The sequence below is a fragment of the Piliocolobus tephrosceles genome, chromosome 17, assembly GCF_002776525.5.
Source record: "Piliocolobus tephrosceles isolate RC106 chromosome 17, ASM277652v3, whole genome shotgun sequence".
In the NCBI taxonomy this organism is placed as follows: Eukaryota; Metazoa; Chordata; class Mammalia; order Primates; family Cercopithecidae; genus Piliocolobus; species Piliocolobus tephrosceles.
Genome location: NC_045450.1, coordinates 112,082 through 134,571, shown reverse-complemented (window position 1 = coordinate 134,571; position 22,490 = coordinate 112,082). Strand labels below are relative to the sequence as shown.

The window sequence follows — 22,490 nt, the reverse complement described above, 5'->3', positions numbered from 1 at the left end:
TTCCTGCATTTCTCATTTTTATTTGACAGAAAAAGTTGCTCTTGCTGTACAGATTTTAAAAAACCAAAATGCCTTTAAGAAACGTGAAAAGTTGGGGGGAGGGGTACACAACCTCATGGGGGGCAGTAGGGACCAACCAATTCCAACTCCTGCCCCTTCCTTCCAAGAACACCTTACACAACCTCCAGTCCCAACCACCATCACAGTCACCCCTGGGAACTTTTGGATACAACTGGGGCCATGCCTCCCAGGCCCTGACTCCAGGCTGGGGTGTCCTCAACTGTGTCCTCCCCTCCCCCAACTCCCATCTGCATTCCCTCCCACCCCAAACCCCCCAGAACACGTGAACCAGGAAGAACTCACAGAGATTAACATTTCACAGGAACAAAGAAAAAAAAGGAGAGGGAAAGGGAGCCCTTCATCCGAGGGCTGCTAAGGTTCAAAGGAGAGCAGACAAGGACCCTCCCACGGCTCTGCTGGGGAAGAAGGGACACTCCCTGTGGCTCCAGAGCATGGGGTGTGGTGGAATCCCCCAATGACGATTTATGGAGACCTGCAACAGAAGATCCGGGTCAACAGGGAGTTCTGACCCTAGTCCTCAAGGCCAGCTTCTGGGCCGCTCCCAAAATGGGGCTGCCACCCACCACCACCACAACTGGCTCCCAGAAGGCGGCCTCAGCCTTCCAGGAGGATGCGCACCTGGAGGAGCGGTGTCTCATGGGCCGAGGGCTAGGTGTCTCCCTCCTGCGCTTGTGGCTGGGGGATCGGCTGTCCCCACGCTGGCCTCTCCGGGAACCCCGCTCACTGCTGCTGCTGCAACACAGGACAGACATCAGGCCACAGAGTGGCACCACCTCAGGCACCACAGATCCACAAAGTTTTCTTGGTAGAAAGCAGTGGCAGCCAGACAGGGCTGGGTGCTGACACCTGCAGTTGGCCTTACCTCTGCTGGTCCCGTGGTGAGGGCTGGGGCGAGGGACGGCGACGCTCCACAGGCGAGTAGCTGAGGGACCGAGAGTCCCTAAGGGAGTCTATTGGCTTCCGGGGACTGCGGGACCTGGGGAACACAGCAGGATCCAATAGCACCACGCCCTTTCAGGCACACCGGCCAGCACTCAGGACCACCCGCCCAGGTCCTGACCACCAAACCTCACACCACACAGGGCCGGCCTCAGACCCACCTTTGTCCGCTCACTCACCCATCCGCCCGCACACCATCCACCGAGTGCCCAGTGGGCAGGCACAGGGTGCAGCGGGGGATGCAAAGATAAAAGACAGTCCCTGCCCTTGAAGGAGCTCAGTGGTGAAGGAAGGCACGCACGGCCCCGTGTGTGGGAAGCAGGGCTGGATGTGCGTGGCTCTGGGGACCCAAGGAAGGGGGACATGGGGCAGGGCAGGGAAGGGGCAGGGCAGTCTTCTCGAAGGTGCTGTTTGAGCGGAGTCTTGCAGAACGAGGAGTTCACCAGGCGGACAAGGAAATTCCAGGCAGAAGGAACAGCATGTCCAAAGGCATGGGCTCTCCTTAGACTGCAAGGCGCTGGGTGTGGCTGGAGCACAGGGCATGTGTGGGGGCGGGCAGGAGGAGAACACAGGGCGGGCAAGGCCCGTTGGTGAAGAGCCTCACACGCCACTCCCGCAGAGGTGGGGCTTTGTCCTGCAGGCCACAGGGCGTCCCGAAGGATTTGTGGAGTGGAGGGAAGTAGCCAGATGTGCGTTTTAGAAAGGTCCCTCTGGCTACATGTGGAAGAGAATGGCGTGGAGGCGGGGAGACAGGGAGGAGGCTGTGGACAGAGTCGGGAGAAGATGATGGTGGCCAGACCAGAGCCCTGGCAGTAGCAACAGGGAGACAAAGGTAGAACCCTGGGACCAGGCTATGTGTTGAGGGAGGGAGAGGAAGAAACCAAGGACCCCCCAGTCCTGGCCTGAGCGCCCCTGTGGATGGCGCAGCCCTTCGCCAGAACAAGGTGCAACGAGCGGGGGAGAGAACAAGCGCCTCTTCCCCCACGACCAGATGCCCAAGGTCACGTGAGACACCCAGCGGGGAGCTCACACCCCAGGGCCCCGTCTCTGGATAAGTCACTCCCCCACCCTCCTTCCATCTCAGGCAAGGCAGCACTCACCTCCGCTCGCCAGGGGGTGGCTTCTTGGGGCTTGCAGGTTTGGGCAAGGCCTGAGTGCCAGGCTTAGCAGGGGAAGGGGAGGAAGAAGAGGAGGAGGAGGAAGAGGAGGAGGAGGACGAAGAAGAGGAAGAGGAGGAGGAGGAAGAGGAGGAGGAGGAGGAGGAGGAGGAGGAAGAGGAAGAGCTGGAACTGGAACTGCTAGAGCGCCTCTTCCGTTTGGCTGGCGTTGGCTCCGGAGGACGTCCCTCTCGAACAGCCTCCTTTGGGGCTGGGGTGGGGCTGGGGACCCTGTGGGAGGAGAGGAGTGTCACAAGGAGACAAGCTGCCCCAGCCCCAACCCTACCTTCCTTGGCCTGGAGGAACGGCAGTGGGGGGAGGGGTGCCTGAGAAAGGCGCTGGGAGCTCTCCAAGCCCTGTGAGCCAGCAATTCTCTGGAGAGCAGTGGTGCGAGCTGACCCAACCTCTGCTAACAGAAGCAACAGGCTGGGGCCCGCAGCATAAGGGATCAAGGTTAAACCTCAAGAATGTCCCTGATGGAGGAATAAGGCCTCTGGGCTCAGGTGTGGAAGCTGAAGCTGGGTAGTCTCCTTCCTCGGAGAGCCGCAGCTTGGGGAGGCCCCTGTGAGTGCAGGTTGGCTGGGGAAGGGGCCGTCCTGCCTGGAGGCAGGGAGAGGGATGGGATGACCTCTGAAGATCCTTCCAGCCCAGGGAGTTCCTCTTGAGGTCTAACTGCCATCCCTCCTGCTGTAAAATTAAGTCCATTTCCTCTAGTTCTGTCCTCTGTAGAGACGGAAAACTTATCATTATCCTCTAGAGAATGAACCTTCGGAGACTTTTATCTGTCCCATTCCTCCTCCCTCCGCCCCCCCCCCCGCATTCTCTTCTACCCCCAGCCTGAGGGTCAAGGTCCCCATACCTCCTCCAAGAGTCAAGCACCTGTGACACGGTTTCTCCCTCCCCACTCCCAACCCATCCCCAATACCTCCCCACTGAAGGATGCTAAAGTCAAGCTCCCTCACCTCTTCAGTGCCACCTCAGGTTGCACAGGAAGGCTAGAGCCCTCCGAGTCACTAGAACTGGAGCCAGAGGAGGAAGACGAGGACGACGATGAAGATGAGGAGGAAGAAGAGCTAGAGGACGACGACGAGGAGGAGGAACTCCGCCGCTCCTTTGCTGGCTGCAGGGCGGCTAATGCAGAAGGCTGCTGGGCCCCAGTAGAGGCAGGTGGCTCCCCCACTTCAGAGTGGGGCACCCCGGGGGCAGGGACAGAGAGCATGCCATTGTGGTCACCAGCAGAGGACGTGGTCATTGCCACCGCCCCAGAGGAAAGGGACTGAGACCCTGCTACGGGGGTGGTCTGGGCAATCAAAGAACGGGACTGATCTGAAAAAGCGGAAGGCACAGGAGACCTTGGCTGATCCTGTGCTGGAGGGAGAAGAGACTGTGAAGGAGCCTGGCCCATTCTAGAGGAAGGGGAGGGAGCCCGTTCAGAGGTCATTCTAGACTGGCTTGGGGCAGACGGTGGTGTTCTGGACCTGGCTCGGTCAAGGAGCGGTGGTGAGGTTCTGCCACTGACACGCTCGTAGGCAGAGAGGGGCACCCTGGGGCTGGTGAGGTTTGCACCAGACAATGTTGGAGCCATCCTAGCACTGGAGAGGCTCGCGGGGGCCAAGGCTGCCGCGGTTCTGGAGCCAGCAATATTCACAGGAGCTGTGGCATGTGCAGACCGAGGACCCACCAGGTTTGCAGAGGCTGGAGCCTGTGGTGTTCTGGAGCTGGAGGGATAGTTTGCAGCAGTTGGTGGGGTGCCAGAGCCTGTGAGACTCAGAGCTGCCAAGGCGGCTGGGGTTCTGGCCCCTGCTAGGTTCACAGCTGGGGCTGTGGGAGTGCGAGGGTCAGCCAGGTTCACAGCCGAAGGTGCCACTGCTGTTCTGGGGCTGGCCAAGTTCATGGCCGCTGCTGCAGCTGGCGTTCGCGTGTCAGCCAAGTTCACTGGTGTTGGGATGGCAGGTGTCCTGGCGCTGGCTAGGTTCATGGCTGCCGCAGAGGCTGCAGGAATCCTGCTAGCAAGGTTGGCTGCTGGGGCGGTTCTGAGACTCATGAGAGGCACTGGGGCTGGAACCTGGGACATTCTTGCAGCAAGGCCAGCAGCAGACATGGACGGAGGAGGCCGAGCAGTGCCAAGACTGATAGCGGTCAGGGCAAGTGCAATCCTGGACTGAGCATGATTTTCTGGCACAGATGTTCTCTGGTGGTCAGGTATTCGGGGACCTGGACCATCCATCATGGAGCCACCGGCTTGCTGCAGGACAGACATGGGTGTTCTAGAGCTGCCAAGGGGTTCAAGCATTCCAGGTGATCTGCAGCGGTCAAGAGGTGTTGGGGACATGCTAGGACGACTAAAGCAGCTCATTCTGGAGCTGTTGAGTGCTACTGGAGGTGTCCGCGAACCAGAATGATTTCTTGTTGCTGGAGGAGTAGCAGATCGTGAACGATCAGAACTACTTCCAGATGCAGAACGCCTGCGGATGGCTGGAGGAGATCTTGTCAAGGACCGTTTGCCCCGAGCTGTTCGTGGAGTACGGGATCTGGAGCGGCGGCGGATAGCAAGTGGTGAGCGACTTCGAGAACGTTTGCGTGGCAACAGCGGTGTTCGAGACCTAGAGCGGCGCCGAATAGCTGGAGGTGTCCGGGACCTAGAGCGGCGGCGTGTCACTGGTGAGGTTCGAGAGCGGGACCTTCTTCGAGTTACTGGAGATGTGCGAGATCGAGACCTCCTTCGGGTGACCGGCGATGTTCTGGATCTTGATCTTCTGCGAGTGATAGGTGAAGTTCTGCTTCGAGATCGCCTCCTGGTTACTGGTGGAGTCCTAGATCTGGACCTTCTGCGTGTCACTGGTGGAGTTCTAGAACGGGAGCGCCGGCGTGTTGTTGGTGTTCTGGACCTTGAACGACGACGGGTTACTGGGGGTGTTCTGGATCTGGATCGCCTTCTGCTCACTGGGGATGCTCTTGACCGGGATCTTCGTCGAGTCACTGAAGTCCTGGACCTTGACCGTCTCCGGCTGACTGGTGAAGTTCGAGACCTAGACCTACGTCGGCTTATCAGGGGGGTTCTGGACCTGGATCGCCGGTGAGTGGCTGGAGAGGCTCGAGATCTAGAGCGTTTCCACGGGGCTGGTGATGTCCGTGAGCGAGAACGCTTCCGACTGGTTGGGGGTGTCCGAGAGCGGCCTCTTCGGCGTCGAGAGGAGGTCCGGGAACTTTCCTGCCGGGCAGGGGACCTTGAGTGATAACCAGAGCCTCCCCTCCGTCGCCGAGTAACCCGTGACCTTGACCGGCTCCGCTGTCTTCGCCGAGAGGTTGACTGAGAAGATCCAGACCTATCTCGACGTCGGGTTGTTCTGGTTTTCTCTCTCCTTGAGCGGGAACGGGACCTCTGTAGTCCACGAGGCTTTGGTGAAGGAGAGCGGCCTCTCCTTGAGGTTGTCTTAGTGCGTGGAGATGAAGCTGAGCGCCGTCGGCGTGAAGACCTCGACTTTTCGACTGGCTCCGGGGAAGACACTGAAGGACTTCTCCGGCGCCTTGGGGGAGTTCTAGAGCGAGTTTCTGGTGAGGATGAGGCAGAACGGCTTCTACGGGAGAGTCTGGCCTTCCTCGTTAGCTCAGGAGATGATCGAGAACTGCGACGTCGAGGTGGTGTACGAGACTTGGTCTTGGGCTCTGGTGATGACCTGGAACCTCTGCGAGCAGTTCTGGATTTGGGCGGATGTTCAGGAGACGACTCGGTACTGCTGCTTCCTTCAGGAGAAGGGCCTCTACCTTTGCTTGACGAACCTGATCTGCTTCGTCTGGGAAGGGCCCGAGGGGCTGGAGCTTTAGGTTCAGGAGAGGAATCAGAACCACTCTGTGCCCTCGGTGCTGCTCTTGGCTTATCTTTCACTTCAGGGGAGGAACCAGACCTACTGCGCCGAGGAGAAGGTCGAGATTTGCTGTCAACCTCTGGAGATGATCCAGAGCGACTCCTCTGCCGAAGTGGGGTTCGAGTCTTGGCTTTAGAATCTGGAGAAGAGTCTGACTCACTTCTTTCCTGAGGGGATGCACTGGGTTTCACATCAAGTTCTTGAGAGGATGCCGAACGACTTCTCTGCCCCAAGGGAGTCCGAGCCACAGTTTTCTGATCAACTGATGATTCTGACCCACTTCTTTCTCTCTGGGGGGTAAGACACTTGTTGTTGAGCTCTGGGGATGATGGAGAACGACTCCTCGGCCTAGGAGTCTGAGGCAAAGCTTTCGGTTCTGGCGAAGAATCACATTCGCTTCTCCCTCTGGATGGTGTTCTAGGTATATCTTTCATTCCAGGAGAGGACCCAGACAGGCTGTGCCTCGAGGGAGTCCCAGACCCATCTCTAAGTCCTGGAGAAGACCCAGACCTGCTTCTCCTTGATGGAGTTCTGGGTAAACCATCTTTCATTTCAGGAGAAGATGCAGAACTACTTCTTTCTCTTGAGGGTGTTCTCGGTACAGCATCAAGCACAGGTGAAGAGACGCTCTGATTTGAAGACATCCCTGCCTTTTCCACTGCATCTGGGGATAACTCACAACTGCTGCGTCTAGAGGATCTTGTCGATTGTTCTTTCATGTCTAGAGATGGATCTGTTTCCAGCTGATTAACAAAAGGTCTATTCAAATCTTCTTTAACCTCAGAAGAAAATCCAGTATTCATTTCTGTACCAAGTGGGCCTGAGTTTCTAAATTCTAAAGATGATTCAAAGCTGTTCTCCCTGAGTGGGGAGTTAGACAGTTCTTTATGTTCTGGAGAAAACTGTGGCCCACCCCAAGATGAGGCCATTGCAGGAATTTCTACTGCTTCCAAAGCAGCCTGTGACTGGCTCTGATCAAGAGTCAAAGACACAGCAGGCCTTTCTTCTACTTCAGGAGATGATTCAAAGTTACTTGCAGACATTTCTTTAAGTTCTGAAGACAAATGAGACAGGACTTGGCTTGTGGGTTCTTCAGACTTCTCTATCACCTCCATTAACTCTTCATCTTGGCTTGATGTAGGCAATGCACTATTTTGCTCTTTTGTTTCTGGAGATGACCCAGCACCACTTCTGTCCCTTGACAGGGTTCTAGGTGTGTCTTTGAACACTAGTGAAGACTCAGGTCTATCCTGTACTGGAAAAGGACTAAATTTGTCTCTTTGTCTAGGAGGTGATGCAGTAGCATCCTCCTGAGGGAGTAAGGCCATTTTCTCTTTTGATTCAGAAGTCTCCAATCTACTCTGCCCCAAGAGAGAATTTGAGTCCACTGCAGGATGTGAAGAAGAGTCAGACTGGAACCTGCTCAGCTCAGGAGACATTCCGGATTTCAATGTAGGACTAGCTGACAACTCACCTCTATCTTGTCTTATTGGAGATCTGGATGCCAGCTCAGTGACTGGAGATGAAGACCTGGACTGCCCTCCCTTAGGCGATGTTTGAGATTTGCTCTGCAGAGATGGTGATTCTGAGTGACTCTGTCTCACTTCTGGACTTGAAGTATCAGATCCGTGGTCTGATGAAGTTTGAGATTGTCCCTTCAGTTGCAGAGATGAGAGTCCAAAATAGCTCTCGCCTGGTGGTGTGCTAGATTTTACTCCCGCACACAGAGAGAAGGATCCAGGGCAACTTTGAACTAGTGAGTCTTTAGACTTCTCTTGGGGACATGGCGACTTTGATCCAGAAAGACTTGGCCCTGGTGAAGTTTGGGCCTTTACTTTGGGGTGTGGTGAAACAGACCCTGAGTGACTTTGTCTTGGTGGTGTTTCAGGTTTCACTTTGGTATCCGGTGAGGAGGACCTAGAATGACTGTATCTTGGCAACAATCTGGATTCCACGTTAGAGCAGGGAGATACTGATCTGCTTTGCCGTGGAGTTGTTCTCGATGTCACCCTACTAGGACTTGGAGAAGAGGAGCCAGAATGGCTTCTTTGCCTTGGTGATATTACCGCCTTCACTTTGGGTTGTGGAGATAATGACCTAGATGGGCTCTGTCTGGGAGGTGTGCTAGATTTCACTCTAGGAGGAGAGGACCCTGAGCAACTATGTCTAGAAGGGGTCCTAGATTTCAACTCAGGGTCAGGTGATGATTCAAAACAGCTCCGTCTTTGTGGCGTTACAGATTGCTCATTGGCCTGGGGACTTGTTATGGACCCTTGCCTCGGTGGTGTTCCAGATTTCACTTTAGAATGAGGAGATGAACTGGAATGACTTTGTCTTGATGGTGTTTTAGATTTCTGTTTAGGTGGCGGAGAAGAACTGGAGCGACTGCGTCTATGTGGCGTTCTAGATTTAGCTTTAGGTTGGGAGGATCCAGAGCGACTGCGCCTGGGTGGCGTCTGTGACTTTTGTTTAGGGCACGGGGAAGACCCTGAAAGGCTGCGCCTCAAAGACAAGCGAGATTTTGCTTTGGACCGTGGTGAAGACAGAGATCTGCTCCGCCTTGAAGAAATGCGTGATTTCTTCATTTCTGGGCTTGAATTGGACCTGCTTCTTCTCTGAGATGTTCTGGATTTGTTCTTCCGGTCTGAAGATGAGCCAGACCTACCTCTTCTTTGAGGTGATCTAGAGTGAGATCTTCCACGTCTAACTAAGCTTCTACTGCGGGATCTTCCTCGTCTTGGTGTCCTAGATCGAGACCTCCCTCTCCTGGCTGGTGTTCTGGAGCGTGAGCGACCACTGCGTCTAGCTGGGGTTCTAGAGCGTGAGCGGCCACGTCTGGCTGGGGTTCTGGAGCGTGAGCGGCCACGTCTAGCTGGGGTTCTAGAGCGTGACCTGCCACTTCTCCTGGCTGGTGATCTACTACGAGACCTCCGTCGTACTGGCGATCGGGTCCTAGATCTGCGCCTAGCAGGTGTTCTAGACCGAGACCTGCCCCTCCGGGCTGGTGTTCTAGACCGAGATCTACGCCTGGTGGGTGTTCTGGATCGTGATCTCCGCCTGGCAGGTGTTCTAGAGCGTGACCTGCCCCGCCGGGCTGGTGTTCTAGAACGAGATCTGCCCCGAGTGGCTGGGGATCTAGAGTGGGACCTCCCTCGCCTTGCTGACCTAGACCTGCCTCTTCTCTGGGTATTTCTGCTCCTAGACCAGCCTGGTCGCTGAGGAGACCTAGAGCGGCCACGTCGCTGGGGGCTTCTGGATCTTCCCCACCTCTGTGCAGACCTGGACCTACGCCACTGGGGAGATCGGGATCGAGAATGACCTCTCTTTGTAGGGGTTCGAGACCGAGATCGCCCTCTCTTAGCGGTGGCAGGGCTACGGGACCTCCCCATCCTACGGGAAGGGGTATGAGAATGTGATTTATCCCGTTTTGCTCGGCCATGTGAGCGATTCTTGGATGTGGGAGAAGAAGAAATCTCTCGGTGGGACCCCGGAGCTGGAGCAGGTTTAGGACTTTCTGGGGAAGAGCTGGCATGCCGAGAAACTTTGGTAGGTTGAGGGGATGGTGGGCTGCTCTCTGAGGAAGAAGACTGGGGAAGTTTCTCAGGAGACTTAGGTGGTGAACGGCCCCGAGTGGGAGAGGCCTCAGATGGGGGGTTCACTGGCTCCTGGCTTAAGGGGGTTGTTGCAAGGAGTTGTGGGGAGCCGCCATGTCGCTCAGCAAGGAGCGGAGTGGGAGCAGGTGGTTCTGGGCCTGTGCTGCTCCTTTCCGGAGAGGGGCTAGGTCGAGTTGCAGATTTCTAAGAGTGAAAGAAAGAGTAGGGATAGGGATTCATAAACGCCAAAACTTCACATCACTCCTAAGATCCCAACATCCTTTCCAATAACTTTTCTTTTACACATCCCCTGACCACAAGCAATCACTTTCATTCAATAACAAGGAATCATGTAAAGGATAGTGGGGAAAACAAATGAAGACATGGATAGTCTGAGAATCTTAAAACTGAAAGAAACACAAAATGCAAATAACTAACGCACTACTACATTTAACAACAAATACCACTACAAAATGTTATGAAAGCGGAAAAAAACTATCTTTAAATGGAAAAACAAGCAGTTTCCTATAGCGAATGGCAACTTCACCTTTGAAGAATAACTCTATTAAAGGAAAAGAAACAGCATGAATAAAGATGTGAGAACATGATTTGTTTGAAGACTAAAAAAGCAGACCAGGATGGGTAGAGTACAGGAAATGAGAAAAAGACCAGATTATTAAAAGCCTTAAATATAACTCAAAAGCAATAAGGAAGCAGTTAAGTTTCTGAGGTCAACCAACTTGTAATTTGGAAAGGTAACCCTGGATGACATGGAAAATTGATGACAAAGGCCAAGAATTTACACTGTAATCACTAAAGCAAGAGGAAATGATTAATGCTTAAAATTAAAAAGAAAACTATTCCAGTGTTTCATTCACACTATTGGTGGCAACCCAATGGATTAAACAGTTTTAGTGAGACATAACCAGCATTTAATGAAAAAAGAAGAGAAACTAGAGGCATTACACAGCGTACACAGATAAAATACAACTTTTGTTCCAGTTCTGTGTATAAACAAGACACAATATAAAACCTATTAATATCCAGTGAGATTTGATTCTAAAGGGTTCACAATTCAGTCTAGTAACAATACTAAAAGTTCTGCAGATACAGTAAGAGAACTGGGAGATCGATGCAGAAAAAATAACTGAATTTATTTCAGTAAGTTACTACCTCTCCCTTTCATGTCACAAGTTTATCCTAAATCTATACACTTGCAATCCAGTGAACATCACCAACTCAGTAACATACCTCCTTCTTGTCTTTATCTTTGTCTTCATAAGGGCTGCTAGGCTGTTTTGTAGCAGGCTCCGGGCTACTAGGCCGTTGTGCGTTGGTAGTACCTGGTTCACTGAAAGGTGCATCTCCCTCCCCTCGTCGCCCTGAAGCAGGGGAAGGACTTCGCCCAGTCAATGCAGTTGTATGAGTTTTAGCTGCAGCACTTCGAGACCTGCAGGAGTTAATTGAGGATGGGGGAGAGGAAGGAAATCAGCTCAAAGGGAGAACAGGAAACCCCCTCCCCAACTCCCATCCACCTTTCCTAACTGTACAACCCTCTTCCAAAAAGCCTGCTTAGTCGCATAACTCAAATCATTCACTGAAATAAATGCAAGTACAGTCCACTTTGGTTCTTCTCTTCCCAACACAATCCCAAAGAGTGTTCTCCCTCTACCCCTTCACTCACCTCCCCCAAACATGCCCAAACCATCCACCCAGCCCACTCCCTACCCACTTCATTCACAACTCACCTCTGAGCCCACCTCCTTCAGGAAGCCTTCCCCGATTAAGGAAGCCAGGGTAAGGATTCCTTCCTCCCCCAGACACCACGAACAAACCACCACCCCCCCTATTCTGGCAGTCCATATACATCAGAACGAAACAAAAAATAACAAATAAACAAAAACAAAAAAAAAAAAAGAGAAGGGGAAATGTATATGTCTGTCCATCCTGTTGCTTTAGCCTGTCAGCTCCTAGAGGGCAGGGACCGTGTCTTCCGAATGGTCTGTGCAGCGCCTAGCACACCGTGGGCGCTCAATAAATATTAAATTAATTAACCCATCATTCCCTCTCCCTCCCTTCCTCCTGGACTACCCCTTACCGACTGCGGGAAGTATCAGAGGAGGAAGCAGAGTCAGCAGAAGTTGAACGGTGGGCCCGGCGGCTCTTGGGGGCTGGTGTTGTACTTCGAGACCTGAAGGAAGACCACCGCCACAGCTCAGGGTACTGCTGTACCTGCCCTGGATTTTCCTCACCTACCCCTCAACCCTTTACCAGTCAGGGACATAACTGATTCAACCCCTTCCCACTAAGGTAGCATTCACTTACTTCCTAAGCAAATTCCCCACAAATTCACTTACCGCTTTCGCTTTTTGTCCTTAGATTTACGTTTGCTCTTTGGAGTGGGAGACCTGGGAAATAAGGAAAGGTTGTTAAAAGTAACTTTTTTAAAAAAGGAAATAAAACCAAAAGTGAAATGGAAAGAGTTAGAGAATGTTAACAGGAGAAAGATCAAGGTATTGAGCTTCACTCCAAGAAAAAGAAATCACCACTCTACATGCCACTGTGCCCCCAATGAGTTAAAGAGCTCTTACCTATGCTTACGTTTCTTGGACTCAGATTCTGACCTGTCGGAAAAAAGAGAAAAAAAACCATAAAAAACACCTCTGCCTGAACTCAGCAAGCCTTCTCCAATCACTCAAGTACTCACACCTCGTACCTGTGCTTCTTCTTCTTTGAGCTTTTCTTTCTCTCCCGTCGAGGAGAGCTGCTCTCTGACCTGCTAAAGATGGATTCAGAAGCAAGATCATTCTGCTTGGCTTCTTTCCTGGCCCTCCCACTTACAATCTCTCCCCTAAAAAAGTTTCTAAAACACTTGAACATCCTAATAGCACTAATGCCCCAGACCTAAGCCCAGGACTCCTTTCTTCCTTCTCCAACAAGTAACTCCTGAAGTCAACAAACCTCAAAATGAAAGAGAAAATTCCAGAATCCAAAATGCTGCTGGCTGATCTTAATTGGCAGCACTGCAAACTCAACACTTCCCCACTGCAAAACTCAGATATTTCTTTAAGGTGAGGCCTCAATGGTAAGTCCCCCCCCCCCCTTACAACTATCTCCTGCTTTGTGGAAGCCAGAACTGTCCACTTCCAGATAGAGAGAGGAACACAGGATTGGTCCTCTGGCTAGCAAAGTAACTTTCCAACTCACTTACCGTCCTCTATCTTTCTTCTTTTTTTTCTTCTTCTGCTTTGGGGTTGGTGAGCGAGAACTGCTAGACTCCCGAACAAGGCTGGGGAAAGATAAAAAGCAGCAGAGATGGGTGTTAGGACAAATGTTCCTTTCTTTTCTTTAAAAGACAGTCTCAAAAAAATATTTAAAAAAATTTTAAAAATAGTCTCGCCCTGTTGCCTCAGCTGGGGTGCAGTGGCAGCATCATAGCTCACACTGTAACCTCCAACTCGTGGGCTCAAGAGACCCTCCTGCCTCCACCTCTCTAAGGAGCTTGGACTACAGGCATGTGCCACCACCCAGCTTTTTTTCTTTTTGTAGAAATGGGGTCTCACTATATCGCCCAGGCTTGTCTCAAACTCCTGGCCTCAAGTCATCTCCTGCCTGAGCTTCCCAAAATGCTGGAATTACAGGCGTGACCCACTGTGGCTAGCCCTTGGACAAATTTTCTTGGACACCTCAACTTCAGGAAAACAAATCTGAAGAGTCTGGGAAGAAATCAGTCCACAAAAGGAAAAAAACAGCAAGGATCTTACAATCAAGAAAAGAAGCTGACAGTGGTTTCTTGGCCTTGTATACCTGTAAGGTTTGGGAGGCTCAGGAGCTGGCTGTTTAGCTTCTCGGGCACGACGCTGAGGATCAAAAGAGCTGCCATCTACGTAAGAATCACTGATGCCAAAGGCAGCACGGAGTCTTTCATTCTTCTTCTCATTCAATTCTGCCAACTGGTGAGTCTCCGTGACCCTAGAGTAAAGAAGGGCAAAAGTCTGAAGGAAATATAAAGGACAGAGCCATATTCAGAACACAAGTATAAGCAGGAGCCAAATAAGGCATGGGAAATGCAAATGAAAGCAGGAAGTCCCACGTAAGGAAAAGGACAGGAGCGGCAGCCAGCAGCCAGAGTAGAGTCCAGAGTCATCGAGGGAGAGTGCAACACTCACGCTGGCCTCTGCCCTGGGGTCTCCTCCTTGCCCCCAGGGTTCACATCCTTCTCCAGCAACATGAGTCGAAAGGTCGCCACTTTCTCCTGAATTTGCTGTTCCTCGTACCTGAAGAACAAATCCCTTCAGGGTTAAGCTTGACAGGACACTTGCCCCAGTCCCAGGTTTCCATTTCCCTCATTCCCAAAAGGGGCCCTTCCCTCTCCATGCACACACAGAACTTTTCACTCGCTGTCACCCAGAAGTCCCTTCTCTTCAGTCTAGTCTCTTCCCATTATCTTTCTTCCCTCTACTTACTACTCCCGCTAGAACAGTGGATTTTAAATATGCTACACTTCAGGGGCCAAAGAAAAAAATTAAGCAAGCAGGGTTTCAAGTGCTCCTCCCCAGCTTCAACAAGAACGGGCCTTTCATTTCCTGGGATTCCAAAGTGAGGGACACTGTATAAAAGGGTCACCATTGCTGAAGTTTAAAACCACTGCTCTAAAAGAGTTTTCTGCCTTAATGTGCTCCTTTTCCAAAATTTCCCTTCCCAGCCCATGATTCCCTCTTCTTCAAATGTTCTTCTAATTCCTCTTTTCCTGCCCATGCTACTTTCCAAGGTCTCAATCCTTACATCCATTCTTTCTCTTTTCTACCAATGACAACACCTATCAGCTTACCTAGCTCCTCTACCTGGTCTCTGCTTTCCCATCTCTCCCTTGAAACACATTTTTGTTCCTCAACGGCCCCTCCCTTCTCCCATGTGCCTCCATTTAATCCCTCAGGCTCCCATCTACGCCTCAGACACACAGCCTTCTCATTTCCCACTCTGCACTTTCCCTTAACTGTTTTCAATTCTCTAGAGCTCATTTGCCTCCTCCCCTACCACAACTCCTTGCCAGGCCTCTTTTCAACCACCCTAAGCTCCCTACATCCCACCTAACACCCCCAGCTCTGCACTCATTCAGTGCTTGACTCTCCCCCAGCTCTCCCTCACCCCTGCTCTTCCATCATCTCCTCCAGCTCGAGGCATCGCAGCTCGACGCGCCGCTTGCGCTCGTGGTCCAGGATGTCAGGATTAGGCCGCTTCACCAGGGCAGCCTCCAGGCGCCGCAGTTCCTCCTCTCCCTTGTAGTCAGGCCGCTCACCCCGGCGGCCCCGCACCAGGGACAGGTTGCGCTGGACGTAGCCGTTGGTGCCGCTGCCCCGGGGCGTCGGCAGCCCGATCCCGTTGTACATGGCCCCGTGCCCGGGGGGGCACCACCGCTCCTGAGGGGGAGCGGGGAGACACGGGTCAGGCCCCTGGCCCCAAACTAACCACTTACCGCCCCACACCCAAGTCCCTGCTCTCCTTCATCCCTATTTCGACATTTATCTTCACACTAAGTCTTCACTATATAATGCTCCACCATCCTCCTGGTCTCCCAAAAAAACCACTTCGTCGTCCTTCCAAATTTCCTTTCTACCACATCACAGCCCAGTTCTTACCACCTTTCTATCAATGCCCTTGCACAGAATTCTAAATAATCCCTCCCTGCACCTAGATTTTCTTCCTTTTTCCACCCTAGGCAAACAAGGATCTTGTTCCTCTAAAACCTCTCCACACTGTCCCTTTTCATTCTCCTTTGGCCCCAAAATGCACAAGTGGCATCTTACCAACTACTCTAATTTCTAACCTCTAGTAACCAACCAAGGCCTCCTGGGCAAAACAAATACCAGACATAGATCTGTGGCACCCAAGGGCCTCTAGTCCATGTCCAAAGACTCTCCCAAAAACTGACCTAAGGATTTCAGACCACCTTATATGAATACAAAATAAACTACACAGCTCCTAGGTATCTTAACAGCAGACTAGTTGATTCAGAATGTGCAGCCTCACACCCCAACTAAAGGCCAGCACGCACATCAGAAACACACATGAACCTTGGATAATCTTCATATACTTCACCTCCCAGGTAAGGGCCATTTCCTTGATTCCAAATATTTAAAGATCCTATCAACCATCCTGATATTGTATTCCTCCAATTTCCTTCCTCTCAATAGGATTTACCACAATTTGCAGTTCCTCCAAGTCTTGCCAGCTGTCAAATATTATCTGCTTTCAACTCTGCTCTATTTAAACACATCAAACCAGTCTCTGTTCCAACCGTTCCCATACCTTCTCCATATACCTTGCTCTAAATCTATCTAGAAACCCTCTCTATACCCCACTTTCATTAATGTCCAACTGTTAGCCTTCCCCACCAATCCCCTGGATAGCACTTCCTAGTTTTTTTCTCCCAGCCCTGCCGCTTCCTTCTTTCCTGTGTTAACCCCATACCTCGTCCCAGGTTCTAGCCTTTCAACTAGTCCCAACACTGATGTAACTCTGAAAAATTCTCAAGTCCCAGCTTTTCTAGTGAGATTCCTTGGCTACACATACTCTCTTTCTCATCCTCTCCAAGATAGTTTCCTAGAACATACATGTATGAGGAAAAACTACTCAGAAAAAACCCTACAGAATAGGCAAAGTGGAGAGAGTAATCAAAGACATAAAAGAACTGGATAAAAGGGAAGGATGCATTTAGAAAATTCCAGAATGACGCATCATACCAATGTTTGGAAAAATATACTAGCGCATGTGCGCACAAAGAGTATATAGAAGGGTGCTAGCCCATACCTCCTCACCCTAGGCTAAGGATGGGTCCCTACCCAATCCCAGTAGCAGACCCAATATCGAAAGTAGAAGGTGACAGAAGAAGCTAAACCTGGAAAAGGCAAGCAGAAATCCAGGAAAAAATGAAAAACATTATGACTCAAAAAATCAATTTCTCTACACCCCAATCCTCATTTTCATCTTCTAGTTCCAATCCTCCCCACAGTTTAAAACTAGGTCCTTCTTTGCCTCTCCCTACCCCACCCAATTTCTGCTTCCCTTGCAGCATGTTTTTGACCTGCAATTAATTCTTCAGCTCCACCATTCACCCACACTTTCATACCACCTCACACAAAAATCCTCCCACTCCCTAAGAAGGGAAAACCGAAGGGAAACCCAGGCCGGGTAACGTGGCTCACGCCTGTAAAGCCAGCACTTTGGGAGGCCGAGGTGGGCGGATTACCAGGTCAGGAGATTGACACCAGCCTGGCCAACATGGTGAAACCCCGTCTCTACTAAAAATACAAAAATTAGCTGGGCGGCGGCGCGTGCCTGTAATCCCAGCCACTCCGTACACTGAGACAGAAGAATCGCTTGAACCCGGGAGGCAGAAGGTCGCAGTGAGCTGAGATCGCGCCACTGCACTCCAGAATGGCAACAGAGCTAGACTCCATCTCAAAAAAAAAAAAAAAAAAAAAAAGAAGGAAAACCAGTAGGTGCTAAGCAAAGGATATTAGGTCACAATGTTTCGGAGAACTTTTAGGGAATGAGCCACCCCTACCCCACAAAAAAATACGACGACCCCACAGCATCTAAGGGGGTGCTAAGACACGGAAAGCAGGAACATCAACACCACAGACAAATCACCAAACCAAACGATTTTATAAAACTCTTAAAGTGGGGGCCATAGACAGCGGATATGCAAAAGTTACCCAAGGTAAAAGCAGAAAATAAAAGGTACAAAGGAAGACAAAAAGACCCTTTTCTGTTGGGAAACCTATCAGAGTGTCAAGCTAACAAGGAGGTAGAAAGATATCCTTAAATTCAACATTAAAATATGCAAAAAAGGAAACGGTACCAAAAGGGGAGACAAGGGTTGTCCAAGAAAATGGACATCAGGAAGCACAGCCAGCTCAGCACCGGGGCGCTCCAGCGCGGCTGAGTGGACACAAAGAACCCAGAAAACTAAAATAGTAGCTTTAGAAGAGCCCTAAGCCCACGCACTTAGAATGAAAGGCAACAAAACACTCTGAAATTTTGATCCAGATTTCCTAACTGAAGCCGAGTGGAAACCAAGCTGCAGAACAGCTATGTGCCAAACAACGCCTGAAACCAACCAGAAAACTTATATACGACTCCGGCGTTTTCTTCCCAACGAAGGTCTCCCAAAGCCTCCTTAGTTTTAACACGAATTCTCGGGAAACGTTAAAAAAGTGTAAGAAAAAGGGGAACAGTCTACCTTACAAATGTAAACTGAATGCCTTCACTTTCTTCACAATTTTTAAGATCTGGGGTTTCTCCCCGCCACTAACAACTCAAAGGCTTGATAGCGCAGTCCAAACCATTTAAATCCGGCCCACGGAGTTCAAGGCCCTCCCCGCAGCGCCGGGGACCTATTTTCGGCCTTGCGGAATGGGGGAGGGGGCTGCGCGGCGTCCTGCAGTCTGGGAGGCCCCTGGCACGGGCAGCCCAACGCTGAAGAGAAGCGCGAGGACAAGAGATCGGCAGCCTGGGGCAAGGGTCCAGGAGCACGTCCCCCGCCGCCGCCCCTTCCCCGCCACCTAAGGGCCGAAAGCGGCAGCTGCGGGAAGGCCACCTCGGCCGCACGTGTGGTGGGGAGGAATGAAGCCGAGGCGCGCGCGCCTTCCCCCTCGCCAAGGGCGCTCGCGAACCCCAGTACAGGCGGCCGCGAGCGCCGTTGTCATGAGAGAGGGACAGGGGGGTCGAAGCCCGTGCGCGACAGGAACGGCGGGAAGGGGGAAGGGAGGCGAAGGTGTCCGCGCCAGTGAAGGGCGGAGAGTGCGCGTGCGCGCGGTAGAGCTAGGCGGCCTGGGCCGTTCTCCGCGCGCTTTGGCCTCGCGCCGAGGCCGCCGCCCCTCCCCCACCCGGCTCGCTGGCTCCCTCACCCTCTCACCCGCCGCCTCCGCCCGCCGCCTCCGAGGGGGAGAGGTCTTGCCGCCGCCGCTGCTCGAGCTCCCGAGTCCCTCGGGGCCTGAGGCCGTCGCCTCGCCTCGCCGGTCCGCCCGCCTCAGCCGACGCCGACGCCTCCTGGTTTCCTCAGGGGCCGCAGCGGGCTCCGACTGCGCCACTCGCACCCCGCCTGGGCCGCGCTGCACGTCAGCACGACTAACTCCGTGCGTCAGCACGCAAACGCGCGTCGCGGGGCCTGCCGGGAACTGGAGTGCGTCCCGCAGCCTTTTGCGCAGGCGCCGAAGCCACACCGGGAAGTATCGTTTCTTCAGCCACAAGGCAGGTTTCACCCCGTTGCCAAAAGACTAAGCGTCCCGTTGGCCAGTGCAACGAAGAATGGAGGAAGCGACCTAAGACGCCGCGTTTTCGGAGGCCTCCCGCTGCAGGGAGGAGTCACAGGGCCTAGCGCCACCTAAGCGGCGCCCGAGCGCGTCTCGCCTCCCGCCGTCGAGGCAGAGCATTCTGGGAGGTGTGGTTCGGACGTGTCGCGGAGCCCGGATGTAAGTTCGGCTCTGGGCGCGGCGGCCATTTTGTCTCCCCATGTTGGGAAACGATAGCCTAGGCGCAGTGGTGCTGCCGCTTTTGTGTGAGTGTGGGTTTCCCGAGCGAGCCCGCGGCTGCCAGCAGTCCGCCTTCCCGTACCCGAGAGAAGCCGCCTCTGACCCCAGCCAGCTGGCACCCCCGGAGCCCCCGGGCCTGGCTGCAGGCCCTAGACTTGCACCAGGGGCCCAACCAGCTGCCTGTGGCATGGGCCACGCTCTCCCGCTGTAGACGGGGCTGAGGCCCGACGGCTGCCCCTGGGGGTGGAGTTCTCTTCGCTTCCGGTAGGGCAGCCAGGCCAGGGTCCCACCGGTCCCGGGACGTGATACCCATGGAGCGGCACATACAGGAACAAGTCAGGAGAAAAATAATAAGCACCTTAAAGTTTCCACTTTTCGGTACCGTACTTCCTGTTAATGTTTCTAAACTCGTGATTCTGGACCTGATAATCAGCCCCCGTCCCTCACAGCAGAGTTGTAAGACGCTAGGCTGCTCCGGCACAAAGTCATATCTAGCCCCACCGCTGGCGAGCCGCCCAAGACGTGGGCTTAGCTGTGCTAATCAACTCAGGTGGCCTTGATCCGCAACAGGACGCGGTGCACGTAATGAACTGTCCATTTGAGTGCAAAGATTTATATTTGATATTACGATTTGGGCGTGATTTTAAGAGGCAGGGTCTTGCCCAGGCTGTTCTCGAATTTGGAGCTCAAGCGATCCTCCGACCTCAGCCTCCCAAGTAGCTGGGACTACCCGTGCACAACACCCTATCTGGCAATTGTTTTTTTGTTGCCTTTTTTTTTTTTTACGTAGTTTCACTCCTGTCACCCAGGCAGGAGTGCAACGGCGTGATCTCGGCTCAATGCAACCTCTGTCTCCCAGCTTCAAGTGATTCTCCTGCCTCCGTCTCCCGAGTAGCTGGGATTTCAGGCGTGTGCCACCATGCCCGGCTAATTTTTGTAAATTTTAGTAAAGACAGGGTTTCACTATATTGGCCAGGCTTGTCTCAGTTTCCTGACCTCAGGTGATCTGCCCTCCTCAGCCTCCCAAAGTGCTGATATTACAGGCGTGAGCCACCACGCCCGGCCCACATCCGGCGTTAAGTTTTGTTTTTCACTTGCCGGTAGGAGGATGTACTCATCTCAGATGCTTAGAGCCGGGAGACCCTCCCCCCTCCACCCCCATCTCCTGCAGGAGCTCTGATCGCTGGTTTGAGTGCCTGAACTCTGCATCTGTGGACGGTGCTTCTGTAAGCTGGAGGCACCTTGGGAGTGGCATAGCAAAGTGGCAAAGGCTTTGCCTTTCTGGTTAAAGACCCCAGCACCTCCAATGAGACCCTTTCCTGTATCCCCACTGATATCTTTTATGAACTGTTTCGTGCATGCATCAGCACATTTAATGCCCGTGAATAGTGACAAAGCGTGGTTTGCAGTATCCTAATGGCTGATGATGCTGAGAATCTTTTCATGTGCTTGTTGGCCATTTGTACATCTTCTTTGGAGAAATTTCTCTTCGTGTCTTTTGCCTATTTTTTTTTTCTTTTTTGGAGACAGTCTCACTCCTAACCCGGGCTGGAGTGCAGTGGCACGATCTCCACGCACTACAATTCTTGTGCCTCAGCCTCCCAAGTAGCTGGGATTACAGGTACATGCCACCACCCAGCTAATTTTTGTATTTTTGATAGAGGTGGGTGGAGTTTTTTGTAGAAATTGTGTCTCCCTGTGTTGCCCAGGCTGGTCTCGAACTCCTGGTCTCAAACTATCCTCCTGCCTTACCCTCCCAAAGTGCTGGGATTACAGATGTGAGCCATGGCACCCAGCCCTAGAATGATTTTTTAATTTCTCTTTAAACTTTATTTGTATTATTCATTGTAGTGCAGTGGACGGTGGTGCCCCAAAACTTCACAACCACCTAGATACTCAGAAGGTGACCTTATTTGGAATAAGGGATTTTGCAGATATAGTTGAGTTAAAGATCTGAAGATGAAATCATCATGAATTTAGGGTAGGTCCTAAATCCAATGACTGACATTCTTACAAGAAGTCAAGAGGACACAGGCACCCGGGGAAAGGCCGTAGGAGACCCAAGCAGAGATTGGAGCGGTGCCCATGCCAGGGATCTCCAGGAGGAGCCAGAAGCTGGAAGAGGCCCTGCAGATCCTCTCCCAGAGCCTTCGGAGGGGGCACAGCCCTGTCCACACCTTAGTCTCCACCTTCTGGCCCCCAGAGCTGTGGGGGAACACACTTTTGTGGTTTGAAGCCACAAAGTTCGTGGTGACTTGTTATGGCAGCCCTAGGAAAGTGACATGCACAGGTAAACTACATTCACTGCAGAAAACACACAGATCAGCAAAAAGAAAAAAAGCGCACAGGGGCACCACCCCCAGAGACAGCCATCATTGACATCCTAGTGGCTGTCACCTTGGAGTAATATTCCTGAAATGCAAACTTCTGAACTGCTTAAAACTCTTCTAGATACCTTCAGGTTGACATCACAACTCCTTCGTCAGGTCTTCCAGGGCTGATCCTTCCCGTGGCTTCTTTTCCCTCCGCTCTGTGACAATCCATGATGGGCACACTTGCCTATGCTTGTTCTCCCAGGCAGTGGCCTTGTGTGGGCCTTCAGCTTCCAGTTCCATGGCCTGGTGAGGGACCCTGTGGTGCAAGGCTTTCTCCAGACCCGCCTGGTTTGGGGCCCAGGACTGGGAAGCCTTTGGTGAGTGGAGCCCCTCCCATTTGCACACTGACTTCCAGGAGCTTACATTATAAATAACTAGACAATTACCAGCCAGAACAGGTGCCAGGGAGGGTGGGAACAGAGTAGAGGGGTGAGGACCATATCTACAAAAGCATCCTGCCCTCCAGAGGGAGTCCAGACCTTCAGGAAGGACAGTTCCCTGGGGTTAATGCCATAGCTTCCCACCTCCCAGCTGTCTGGGAGGGTTTCTCGAATTACCGTTTTATCTGGAGACCCTAGCCCCCATCCAACCCTTCCCACAGGGCTGCAAGCAGTGTCTCTGAGAGGGCTTCTGGCTTCCAGGCCCAATGCGTGCTCCCAGCCCTCTGGGCAGGATGGACTGAGGCTGGTCCTCAGCGCAGACATGGTGGGGTACACGGCAAGCAGAACAAGTGCCTGGGCCCTCTCTGTGCAGTACTCAGACCCCAAAAGTACTTGGCTCTGAGCCCCTGAAACATCTGGTTCCTGTGCCCAGGACAAGCAGAGTGCTGTGAGAAATGGCCTTCCATGTGCAGCTGGCATGGCCCGTGTCCAAGCCCTGTGGGCACCACCTCCTTCAGCGGCTCTTTCTGGCCTTGGTGTAGCACACCTGGTGAGGTCGATAC

General features: G+C 52.6%; 1 protein-coding gene across 13 annotated transcripts; it reads right to left on the bottom strand.

Moving 5' to 3' along the window:
• SRRM2 (serine/arginine repetitive matrix 2) lies at positions 1-19,631 on the bottom strand. Of its 13 annotated transcripts, none has more exons than XR_002727880.3 (15): positions 18,557-19,631; positions 14,785-15,056; positions 13,806-13,913; positions 13,444-13,608; positions 12,848-12,925; positions 12,353-12,415; positions 12,228-12,260; positions 11,994-12,044; positions 11,735-11,827; positions 10,888-11,086; positions 3,140-9,840; positions 2,121-2,408; positions 944-1,781; positions 700-813; positions 1-553 (listed from the first exon to the last, which is right to left on the bottom strand). XR_002727880.3 is itself a non-coding variant. In XM_023198001.3 (15 exons), exons 2-15 carry the CDS (start codon positions 15,024-15,026, stop codon positions 544-546), a joined length of 8,256 nt encoding a protein of 2,751 aa, XP_023053769.1. In that variant the 5' UTR covers positions 15,027-15,056; positions 18,557-19,631; the 3' UTR covers positions 1-543. The 13 variants fall into 13 exon arrangements, 4 of the variants coding, with proteins under 4 accessions (XP_023053769.1, XP_023053768.1, XP_023053770.1 ...); XR_002727884.3 differs by having other exon boundaries at positions 944-1,547; XR_002727883.3 differs by having other exon boundaries at positions 12,353-12,412.
• Between the last annotated feature and the right edge of the window lie 2,859 nt (positions 19,632-22,490).

Bases quoted from the DNA above. Each gene is read 5' to 3' on its own strand.
- SRRM2 (XM_023198000.3), bottom strand. From the start codon at position 15,026: ATGTACAACGGGATCGGGCTGCCGACGCCCCGGGGCAGCGGCACCAAC. The intron at 12,926-13,443 runs GTATACAAGGCC...ATCTTTCCCCAG, and splicing joins GAGCCTCCCAAACCTTACAG to CCTTGTTCGGGAGTCTAGCA. The intron at 11,087-11,734 runs GTAAGGGGTAGT...TAACTCCTGCAG, and splicing joins TCTGATACTTCCCGCAGTCG to GTCTCGAAGTGCTGCAGCTA.